The sequence below is a fragment of the Stegostoma tigrinum genome, chromosome 6 (assembly GCF_030684315.1).
Source record: "Stegostoma tigrinum isolate sSteTig4 chromosome 6, sSteTig4.hap1, whole genome shotgun sequence".
Classification (NCBI taxonomy): domain Eukaryota; kingdom Metazoa; phylum Chordata; class Chondrichthyes; order Orectolobiformes; family Stegostomatidae; genus Stegostoma; species Stegostoma tigrinum.
The window spans coordinates 44,491,173-44,503,752 of record NC_081359.1 but is presented as its reverse complement, the minus strand read 5'-3'; the positions used below and the strand labels follow the sequence as shown (position 1 = coordinate 44,503,752).

The 12,580-nt window shown below is 43.6% G+C and overlaps 1 protein-coding gene across 3 annotated transcripts in view; it reads left to right on the top strand.

Moving 5' to 3' along the window:
- Window positions 1-12,580, top strand: part of LOC125453633 (claudin-10-like) — a 193,080-nt gene that overhangs the window by 162,613 nt on the left and 17,887 nt on the right. For all 3 annotated transcript variants that reach the window (XM_059646523.1, XM_059646524.1, XM_048533438.2), the window contains one exon: window positions 6,061-6,142. In XM_059646523.1, the coding sequence (XP_059502506.1) occupies window positions 6,061-6,142 (82 nt within the window). The remainder of the gene's footprint in view (window positions 1-6,060; window positions 6,143-12,580) is intronic.

The window sequence follows — 12,580 nt, the reverse complement described above, 5'->3', positions numbered from 1 at the left end:
TCGCCAACTTTAAGTACATTTAAGTCGTCATTGGACAAGCATATGGATGTACATGGAATAGTGTAGGTTAGATGGGCTTCAGATTGGTATGACAGGTCGGCACAACATCGAGGGCCGAAGGGCCTGTACTGTGCTGTAATGTTCTCTGTTCTATGATAGAGTAAGGAGACTAAAAGGCATGGTGCTAAGTGGATAGTCTGAAGCATAAAAATAAATCATTCAAAATGTTGAACGAAGAGTCATTTTTGTTAAGAAAAAATCTCAGCAAAAAGGACACATCAATGCATTACTCATGAAGTTGAAGATTAGAAGAGCTTTTGTGGAAATGTAATAGTGTAGTTAGATGGGCTTCAGATTGGTATGATAGGTCAGGGCAGGTATCAGATCTTGTGGTGGGAGAACATTTTGGTGATAGTGACCATAACTGCCTCACATTCTACACAGCTATGGAGAAGGAGACGATTAGACAAAAGGGGAGGATATTTAATTGGGGAAGAGGAAACTATGATGCGATTAGACATGAGTTAGGAAGCATGGACTGGGAGCAATTGTTCCATGGTAAGGGAACTATAGACATGTGGACACTGTTTAAGGAACAGTTGTTGCGAGTGATGAGTAAATATGTCCCTCTGAGACAGGCAAGAAGGGGTAAGATAAGGGAACCTTGGATGACGAGAGCGGTGGAGCTTCTTGTGAAAAGGAAGAAGGTAGCTTACATAAGGTGGAGGAAGCTAGGGTCAAGTTCAGCTAGAGAGGATTACATGCAGGCAAGGAAGGAGCTCAAAAAAGGTCTGAGGAGAGCCAGGAGGGGGCACGAGAAAGGCTTGGCAGAAGGAGTCAGGGAAAACACAAAGGTATTTTACACTTATGTGAGGAATAAGAGAATGGTCAAAGAAAGAGTAGGGCCGATCAAGGATAGCATAGGGAACTTGTGTGTGGAGTCTGAGGAGGTAGGGGAAGCCCTTAATGAGGTTTTTGCTTCTGTCTTTACGAAAGAAACGAACTTTGTAGTGAATAAAACCTTTGGAGAGCAGGTGTGCATGCTGGAATGGATAGAGATAGAGGAAGCTGATGTGCTGAAAATTTTGTCAAACATTAAGATTGACAAGTCGCCAGGCCCAGACCAGATTTGTCCTCGGCTGCTTTGGGAAGCGAGAAATGAAATTGCTTCGCCACTTGTGAAGATCTTTGCATCCTCGCTCTCTACTGGATTCGTACCTGAGGACTGGAGAGAGGCAAATGTAATTCCTCTCTTCAAGAAAGGAAATAGGGAAATCCCCGGCAATTACAGACCAGTAAGACTCACGTCTGCCGTCTGCAAGGTGTTGGAAAGGATTCTGAGGGAAAGGATTTATGACCATCTGGAAGAGCACGGCTTGATTAAATGCAGTCAACACGGCTTTGTGAGGAGCAGGTCTTGCCTCACAAACCTTATCGAGTTCTTTGAGGATGTGACTAGAAACGTTGATGAGGGTCGAGCTGTGGATGTGGTGTATATGGACTTCAGTAAGGCATTTGATAAGGTTCCCCATGGTAGGCCCATTCAGAAGGTCAGGAGGAATGGGATACAGGGGAACTTAGCTGTCTGGATACAGAATTGGCTGGCCAACAGAAGACAGCGAGTGGTAGTAGAAGGAAAATATTCTGCCTGGAAGTCAGTGGTGAGTGGTGTTCCACAGGGCTCTGACCTTGGGCCACTACTGTTTGTAATTTTTATTAATGACTTGGATGAGGGGCTTGAAGGATTGTCAGCAAGTTTGCAGATGATACGAAGGTTGGAGGTGTCGTTGACAGTATAGAGGGCTGTTGTAGGCTGCAGCGGGACATTGACAGCATGCAGAGATGGGCTGAGAGGTGGCAGATGGAGTTCAACCTGGATAAATGCGAGGTGCTGCATTTTGGAAGGTCGAATTTGAAAGCTGAGTACAGGATTAAGGATAGGATTCTTGGTAGTGTGGAGGAGCAGAGGGGTCTTGGCATGCAGATACATAGATCCCTTAAAATGGCCACCTAAGTGGACAGGGTTGTTAAGAAAGCATATGGTGTTTTGGCTTTCATTAACAGGGGGATTGAGTTTAAGAGTCATGAGATCTTGTTGCAGCTCTATAAAACTTTGGTTAGACCGCACTTGGAATACTGCATCCAGTTCTGGTCGCCCTATTATAGGAAAGATGTGGATGCTTTGGAGAGGGTTCAGAGTAGGTTTACCAGGATGCTGCCTGGACTGGAGGGCTTATCTTATGAAGAGAGGTTGACTGAGCTCGGACGCTTTTCATTGGAGAAAAGGAGGAGGAGAGGGGACCTAATTGAGGTACACAAGATAATGAGAGGCATAGATAGAGTTGATAGCCAGAGACTATTTCCCAGGGCGGAAAAGGCTAACATGAGGGGTCATAGTTTTAAGCTAGTTGGAGGAAAGTATAGAGGGGATGTCAGAGGTGGGTTCTTTACACAGAGAGTTGTGTGAGCATGGAATGCGTTGCCAGCAGCAGTTGTGGAAGCAATGTCATTGGGGACATTTACGAGACTGCTGGACGTGCATATGGTCACAGAAATTTGAGGGTGCATACATGAGGATCAATGTTCGGCACAACATCGTCGGCTGAAGGGCCTGTTCTGTGCTGTACTGTTCTATGTCTATGTTCTATGTTCTATGTTCTATGTAAAATATAAATAGCTAAAGTAAACAAAAACAAAGTTGCTGGAAAAGCTCAGCAAGTCTGGCAGTATCTGTGAAGTAAAAGACAGAGTTGACATTTCGGGTCCGAATACCCCTCTGCAACTGAAATGTTTACCCTGTTTTTTACCTTCGCAGATGCCTCCAGACCTACTGAGCTTTTCCAGCAATTTTGTTTTTGTCCTGATTTGCAGCATCTGCAGTTCTTTCAGTTTTAATTTAATAGCTAAAGTAAATGTTTGTCCCTTACATGTAGGTACAGGAGAAATTATCATGGAGAATCAGGAAGTAACTGACATTGGATAGATATTTTACATGTGATTTTTAATAGGAGACACAATTTGCAAGACAGTCACCTAGGAGCTAGAAAGAGTGAGGAAATTAAGGTACTCAATATCAACAGTGAAAAAGTACTGAAGGAACTAAAATTCATCAAATGGTCTGCACCCTAGGTTTCTACAAGAGATAGCTGGAAGGAAGGGAAGAGAATCAGAAAACTAAAGGTCATTTTACTGAACCTTAGCATTAGGAAAAATGCTGATATCTATTATTTTAAAAAGTCTTTACAATGCACCAAGTCAAGAATAATATGAGTAAAACAAATCAATAAGGCTTTTCAAAAGTGAAATCCTGTTCAACAAATCTATTAATTTTTGAGAATGTAACTAATAGGGTAGATAAAGGAAAATCAACATTGCGAATTCACCAAAGATCCTCAGACAGCACCTTCCAAACCCACAACTACTTCTACCTAGAAGGACAACCGCATCAAATATATGGGAACACTACCACCCCAAGGTTCCCCTTCAAGTCACTCACCATCCTGACTTGGAAATATATTGCCGTTCTTTCACTGTCACCGGGTCAAAATCCGGGAATTCCCTCCCTAATAGCATTGTGGGTCAACCCTCAGTAGGAGGACTGCAGTAGCTCAAGAAGGCAGCTCACCACCACCTTCTCAAGGGCAACTAAGGATGGGCAAGAAATGCTGGCTAGCCAACAACATCCACATCCCGCAAATGAATAGAAAAAAAAGATAAAGGTTAGTTAACAGACTGGAAGTGTGCAGTGAGCATACATGGATCAGTTTCAGAGTTGGCAGATGGGAAACTACAGACATCACAAGGACCAATGCTGAAACCTCAACTATTTACAATCTATGTAAATCACTTAGGTGAAAGAACAGAGAATAATGTGTCTACATTTGCTGATGATACAAGCTAAGTTATAAGAAGGTTGCAAGTTAAGTGGATGGGCAACAAAATATTAGATGTACTATAGTGTGGGGAAATTTGAAGTTATTCACATTAATCATAAGGATGGAAAAGAAAAACATTCTTTAAACAGAGTGAAATTTTTAAATATTGGTAATCAAAAGTTAGAAAACAGATACAGCAAGTGATTAGAAGGGCAAACAACATTTCTGTCTATGATTGAAAAGCAGTCAGAGTACACAGAAACACAGTGTCATACAGCATGGAAACAGACTATTCAGTCCAACCAGTTGACACCGACTACATTCCCAGAGTAAACTAGCCCCACTTGCCTGCATCTGACCCATATCCCTCAAAACCTTTCCTATTATGTACTTAGCCAAATGTCTTTAAAATGTTGTAACTGTATCTGTTTCTGCCACTTCCTATGGCAAGTCATTCCATACATGAACCACTCTCTGTGTAAAAAAGTGTCCCTCATATCCTTTTTAAAATTTTTCTTCTCACCTTAAAAATATTCCCCCAAGATTTGAAATCCCCTACTCGAGAGAAAAGATCCCTGATACTCACCTTATCTATCCCCACATGATTTTATAAATCTCTATATGGTTACCCCTCAACCTCCTACCCTCCAGTGAAAAAGGCCTCCAGCCTATTGAGCCTATTTTTATAACTGAAACCCTCCATTCTCAGCAACATCCTGGTCAATCTTTTCTGAACCCTCTCCAATTTAAAAATTATTTAATTTATTTTAATTTTAAAAATTACTATGGCATGATGACCAGAACTGCATACAGTACTCCAAAAGAGGTCTCATGACACCCCATACAAGTTCAACATGATGTCCCAATTCCTATACTCAAAGGTCTGATCAATGAAGGTGAGAATACTAAACACCTTTTTAACCAGCCTGTCTACCTGTGACACAAATTTCAAAGAATTGTGCACCTGAACCCCTAGATGTCCGTTTTACAATACTTACCCAGGGGCCTTAGTCTTTCTATCTTTGTATATGACTTTGAGTGAAACAACACCTGGAATATTGTGGCCAGTTTTGAGTTCCATTTTTAGGGATGGATATTAATCCAATAGAGGTTTTTTGGTGAAGGTTCATAAATTAGTCCCTGGGATTGTCCGATGAAGCTGAGTAAATTGAATTTGTATCTCTGAAGTTCAGAAAATGAGAGGTATTCGCATTGGAATGTGCAAGATTCTGCAGGGCTAACAGAGTAGACACTGAAATTATTTCTGCCCACTAGGGAATGTAGAACAAGGAGCATAGTCTCAGATAACAAAGTGTAGAGCTGGATGAACACAGCAGGCCAAGCAGCATCTCAGGATCCTGAGATGCTGCTTGGCCTGCTGTGTTCTTCCAGCTCTACACTTTGTTATCTTGGATTCTCCAGCATCTGCAGTTCCCATTATCACAAGCATAGTCTCAGAGTCCAGGATGATCATTTATGACTGAGATGAAAAATTACACTGAGAAAAATATATATAATATAAATTAATGAAATTGTCTAACCCAGTGAATTATGGATGCTCCATTAATAAAAATAGTTAAAATTGGGATAGAAAGATTCCTGATCCCTCAGCGAATCCAAGACATGGGGAGTGAATGGGAAAGTTGAGCTGAAATCCAAAATCTGCCATGATTATGTTAAATGGTTGAGTAAGCTCAATGGATGGTATGGTCTACTGTACCTATTTCTCGTGTTGTATTTTAGTCAAGTTGTCTTTTTTTTGGTTCCTCTATAGATGATTTTGTACTTAATTAAATATTCTAAATTATGCAACACTTTTAGACTTTATTCTGAAGGATCCTTCTTAGACTGAAGGATTCTTCAGTTCAAACATTTGAGACTCTGCACCTTTCCTTGGCCTGTTTATAGGTTCACTGCAGAGAGTGCAGTGTTGTTTTGGCTTTGCAATTATTGGTAAGTGCAGTGCCAAAGTTTCCAGAAGCTCATTGATTGAGCACATGTAAGTGTAACAGCAGTCACTCACTGCTGATTGCAATATTTGGGTCAATATTTCATGATTGTTACATCTTCAATTCAGCTTCACTATTTTTTCAGTGGGTTACCAAATGACATGCATTTGGCCTGGTATTTGACAGTTCTGTAATTAATTATTCTGCTTAGATTAATGTAAATCTATTCCCTACAGGACTCTCATCTATAATTGCATTTTCTTGGTATGCAAATCGAATTACTGCAGAATTCTATGATCCCATGAATATAGAACAAAAGTAAGTTTGCATCACAAGCCAAGTTTTATTTCTATGAAACTGTTACACCAAATGACAGAAAAATGATACAAAGATACAATTATCATCTCCAGATTCTTTAAGGAGAATATCAAATGAAACTATTAACCACATGGTCTAGATTTCAGAACAATGTTCTAAAGATCTATCAAGTTAAATTATTAGCTTTGAAATTAGAGATTTGTTTGCATTGTTAAATTGAATAATGGCTGAGACCAATTGTTTCTTTAATTTAATAGACCTAAATCTGCTTTCAATGTCATAAAATAAGATTTGTCGATTGCAATGGATATAGACATCGAATACGTATAAAATGATAGCAAACTTCATGATCTGTAAATATGACTTGTATTATTATTTATTATTTATTATTAAGAATGGCCAATTCATGTCCAGGAGTAATGCTGAATCCTATATTAATTTGCTGAAGGACTTTGAAGATATACCACTCAATTTTTCAAATCCGGAAATTAAAATTAATTAGAAATGAAGAAAGAGAAATGTATTTTATTTTTCAATAGGTCAAACTGCACCAGAATCCAAACGCATCCTTCAAACCAGATTTACGTGGATGCTCCATTGTCTTTCTTTACAACAAAGCAAGAAAGGTCTCATCTTTGCAAATGGATTTACGTGTCAATAGAATGTTTAAGACTGAGCCAGTTACTTTCACCTCTGCAGCATTCCAAATGATGTCCACATCTTGTCTGTACACCGCAGGTACAATGCAGGATGTCATTTTGGGTATGCTGTCTGTGCTGATGTTGGGACTGTGCACCAGGAGAATGTCAAGGAGACCTCATACTGCTTTTTAACTTTCATTTTCCAGCTTACCTGTTGTCCAAAACTAGCACAAGTTGATAGGAGTAAAATTCCGGAAGTGGCACTGTTTAAATCGAAGTGCAAACTACTTGCATGGCTGAAAACAACAAATGCTGGAGATCACAGAGGGTCAGGCAGTATCCATGGAGAGAGAGTAAACTAATGTTTTGAGTCTAGATGACTCTTCATCAGAGGTGAAGTGTAGAGGGGACAGCATTTATGCTATAGTTGTGGGGTTGGGGGCACGGGGGAGGTGGTGGTGTGTAGAGTGCTGGGGGAGAAAAGATGTTGATAGTTCAGATTAAGTGATCAGAATGTGATATTGGCAGAGAATTGGTATATCTAACTGCCAGACTTGAAAGAACAAACAGTCCCACTTAGGTGGGGCAGGGGCCAGAGGACCTGGTGACAAAGAATATAACATCCTTACCTGAAACGTCAACTTTCCTGCTCCTCTGATGCTGCCTGGCCTGCTGTGTTCCTCCAGCTAAACACTGTGTTATCTCTGACTCCAGCATCTGCTGTTCTTACTATCTCTAGGAAGGAATGGGAGTTGCTTCATAATTTGAAAGAGTTGAACTCAATATTAATTCCAGAAGGCTGTGAAGTGCCCAGTCTGAAGATGAGATGTGGCTCTTCAGTTTGCTCTATGAATCACTGGGGCACTGCAGCATGCCGAGGACAGACAAGTGGCCATACGAGCAAGACACAGTGTTAAAATTACTACTCCCAGGTTACTTTATGACTTGTAATTTACAACGAAAAAAGAATACATACAGGAACAGGTCCTTCAGCACCCCCAAGCCTGCACCGACACATGTTGTCCACATATGCTAAAACTGTCTTTACTTACAGGATCTATATCCCTCGATTCCCTTCCTACTCGTGTATTTGTCCAAGTGCTGCTTGAATGCTGCTATTGTGTCTGCTTCCACCACCACCTCTGTCAATACGTTCCCAGCACTCACCACCCTTTATGTGAAAACATGTGTCACACATCTATTTTAAACTCCCCTCCCCGCACTTTGAACCTATGTTCCCTAGTAATTCATCCCTCCAACCTTGGAAGATCCTCATACTTTCCACTCTATCCATGCCATTCACAACGTTATAAACTTCTATCAGGTTGCCTCTCAACCTCCTGCTTTCCAATGAAAACAAACCCAATCTTTACAACCTTTCCACATAGCTAAAATCCCGCATACCAGGCATCATCATGGTAAATCTTTTCTGCACCCTGTCCAAAGCATCCACATCTATCTAGTAGTGTGGTGACCAGAACTGTATGCAATATTCCAAGTGGGACCTAACTACATTTCTATAAAGCTGCAGCATAACTTGCCCATTCTTATACTCAATACCCCTTCCAATGCAGGCAAGCATTCCACCGGCCCTTTTAGCTACCTTATCTACCTGTACTGCCACCTGCAGTGATCTGTGGATCTGCACACCCAGATCCCTCTGCAAATCAATACACCTAAGGGTCCTATCTGTACTTGACCTAAAATGCATCATTTCACATTTAGTAGAACATAGAACATAGAACAGTACAGCACAGAACAGGCCCTTCAGCCCACAATGTTGTGCCGAACATTGATCCTCATGTGTGCACCCTCAAATTTCTGTGACCATATGCATGTCCAGCAGTCTCTTAAATGACCCCAATGACCTTGCTTCCACAACTGCTGCTGGCAACGCATTCCATGCTCTCACAACTCTCTGTGTAAAGAACCCGCCTCTGACATCCCCTCTATACGTTCCACCAACCAGCTTAAAACTATGACCCCTCGTGCTAGCCATTTCTGCCCTGGGAAATAGTCTCTGGCTATCAACTCTATCCATGCCTCTCATTATCTTGTATACCTCAATTAGGACCCCTCTCCTCCTCCTTTTCTCCAATGAAAAGAGACCAAGCTCAGTCAACCTCTCTTCATAAGATAAGCTCTCCAGTCCAGGCAGAATCCTGGTAAACCTCCTCTGAACCCTCTCCAAAGCATCCACATCTTTCCTATAATACAGCGACCAGAACTGGACGCAGTATTCCAAGTGCGGTCTAACCAAAGCTTTATAGAGCTGCAACAAGATCTCACGACTCTTAAACTCAATCCCCCTGTTAATGAAAGCCAAAACACCATATGCTTTTTTAATAACCCTGTCCACTTGGGTGGCCATTTTAAGGGATCTATGTATCTGCGCACCAAGATCCCTCTGTTCCTCCACACTGCCAAGAATCCTATCCTTAATCCTGTACTCAGCTTTCAAATTCGACCTTCCAAAATGCATCACCTCGCATTTATCCAGGTTGAACTCTATCTGCCACCTCTCAGCCCATCTCTGCATGCTGTCAATGTCCCGCTGCAGCCTACAACAGCCCTCTATACTGTCAACGACACCTCCGACCTTTGTGTCGTCTGCAAACTTGCTGACCCATCCTTCAATCCCCTCATCCAAGTCATTAATAAAAATTACAAACAGTAGAGGCCCAAGGACAGAGCCCTGTGGAACACCACTCACCACTGACTTACAGGCAGAATATTTTCCTTCTACTACCACTCGCTGTCTTCTGTTGGCCAGCCAATTCTGTATCCAAGCAGCTAAGTTCCCCTGTATCCCATTCCTCCTGACCTTCTGAATGAGCCTACCATGGGGAACCTTATCAAATGCCTTGCTGAAGTCCATATACACCACATCCACAGCTCGACCCTCATCAACTTTTCTAGTCACATCCTCAAAAAACTCGATAATAAAATGTGAGGCTGGATGAACACAGCAGGCCAAGCAGCATCTCAGGAGCACAAAAGCTGACGTTTCGGGCCTAGACCCTTCATCAGCACAGCTACCTAGAATACACCTCCTCCCACCCACCCTCCTGCAAAAATTCCATCCCCTATTCCCAATTCCTCCGCCTCCGCCGCATCTGCTCCCACGATAAGACATTCCACTCCCGCACATCCCAGATGTCCAAGTTCTTTAAGGACCGCAACTTTCCCCCCACAGTGATCGAGAACGCCCTTGACCGCGTCTCCCGTATTTCCCGCAACACATCCCTCACACCCTGCCCCCGCCAAAACCGCCCTAAGAGGATCCCCCTCATTCTCACACACCACCCTACCAACCTCCGGATACAACGCATCATCCTCCGACACTTCCGCCATTTACAATCCGACCCCACCACCCAAGACATTTTTCCATCCCCTCCCCTGTCTGCTTTCTGGAGAGACCACTCTCTCCGTGACTCCCTTGTTCGCTCCACACTGCCCTCCAACCCCACCACACCCGGCACCTTCCCCTGCAACCGCAGGAAATGCTACACTTGTCCCCATACCTCCTCCCTCACCCCTATCCCAGGCCCCAAGATGACATTCCACATTAAGCAGAGGTTCACCTGCACATCTGCCAATGTGGTATACTGCATCCATTGTACCCGGTGTGGCTTCCACTACAGTGGGGAAACCAAGCGGAGGCTTGGAGACCGCTTTGCAGAACACCTCCGCTCAGTTCGCAACAAACAACTGCACCTCCCAGTCGCAAACCATTTCCACTCCCCCTCCCATTCTCTAGATGACATGTCCATCATGGGCCTCCTGCACTGCCACAATGATGCCACCCGAAGGTTGCAGGAACAGCAACTCATATTCCGCCTGGGAACCCTGCAGCCATATGGTATCAATGTGGACTTCACCAGTTTCAAAATCTCCCCTTCCCCCAGCTCTTCCCCCCCACCCACTGCATCCCAAAACCAGTCCAACCTGTCTCTGCCTCCCTAACCGGTTCTTCCTCTCACCCATCCCTTCCTCCCACACCACGCCGCACCCCCAGCTACCTACTAACCTCATCCCACCTCCTTGACCTGTCCGTCTTCCCTGGACTGACCTATCCCCTCCCTACCTCCCCACCTATACTCTCTCCACCTATCTTCTTTACTCTCCATCTTCGGTCCGCCTCCCCCTCTCTCCCTATTTATTCCAGCTCCCTCTCCCCATCCCCCTCTCTGATGAAGGGTCTAGGCCCGAAACGTCAGCTTTTGTGCTCCTGAGATGCTGCTTGGCCCGCTGTGTTCATCCAGCCTCATATTTTATTATCTTGGAATTCTCCAGCATCTGCAGTTCCCATTATCTCAAAAAACTCGATAAGGTTTGTGAGGCATGACCTACCCCTCACAAAGCCATGTTGACTGTATTTGATCATGCCATGATCCTCCAGATGGTCATAAATCCTATCCCTCAGAATCCTTTCTAACACCTTGCAGACGACAGACGTGAGACTTACTAGTCTGTAATTGCCGGGGTTTCCCTATTTCCTTTCTTGAAGAGAGGAATTACATTTGCCTCTCTCCAGTCCTCAGGTACGACTCCAGTAGAGAGCGAGGATGCAAAGATCTTCACAAGTGGCGAAGCAATTTCATTTCTCGCTTCCCAAAGCAGCTGAGGACAAATCTGGTCCGGGCCTGGCGACTTGTCAATCTTAATGTTTGACAAAATTTTCAGCACATCGGCTTCCTCTATCTCTATCCATTCCAGCATGCACACCTGCTCTCCAAAGGTTTCATTCACTACAAAGTTTGTTTCTTTCATAAAGACAGAAGCAAAAAACTCATTAAGGGCTTCCCCTACCTCCTCAGACTCCACACACAAGTTCCCTATGCTATCCCTGATCGGCCCTACTCTTTCTTTGGCCATTCTCTTATTCCTCACATAAGTGTAAAATGCCTTTGTGTTTTCCCTGATTCCTTCTGCCAAGCCTTTCTCATGCCCCCTCCTGGCTCTCCTCAGACCTTCTTTGAGCTCCTTCCTTGCCTGCGAGTAATCCTCTCTAGCTGAACTTGACCCTAGCTTCCTCCACCTTATGTAAGCTACCTTCTTCCTTTTCACAAGAAGCTCCACCGCTCTCGTCATCCAAGGTTCCCTTATCTTACCCCTTCTTGCCTGTCTCAGAGGGACATATTTACTCATCACTCGCAACAACTGTTCCTTAAACAGTCTCCACATGTCTATAGTTCCCTTACCATGGAACAATTGCTCCCAGTCCATGCTTCCTAACTCGTGTCTAATCGCGTCATAGTTTCCTCTTCCCCAATTAAATATCCTCCCATTTTGCCTAATCCTCTCCTTCTCCATAGCTATGTAGAATGTGAGGCAGTTATGGTCACTATCACCAAAATGCTCTCCCACCACAAGATCTGATACCTGCCCCGGCTCGTTTCCGAGCACCAAGTCTAGAATGGCCTCTCCCCTCGTCGGCCTGTCAACGTACTGCGTTAGGAAACCCTCCTGAACACACCTTACAAATACAGCTCCATTCAAATCTTCTGCTCGAAGCAGGTTCCAATCAATATTAGGAAAGTTAAAGTCACCCATTACAACAACCCTACTGCGACCACACTTTTCCAAAATCTGTCAACCTATGCTTTCTTCAATCTCCCTGCTGCTATTGGGGGGCCTGTAGTAAACCCCTAACGAGGTGACTGCTCCCTTGCTGTTCCTAATTTCCACCCATACTGACTCAGTAGGCAGATCTTCCTCGACAATGGAAGCTTCTGTAGCTGTGATACCCTCTCTGATTAGTAGTGCTACACCCCCTCTTCTTTCTCCCCCCCTC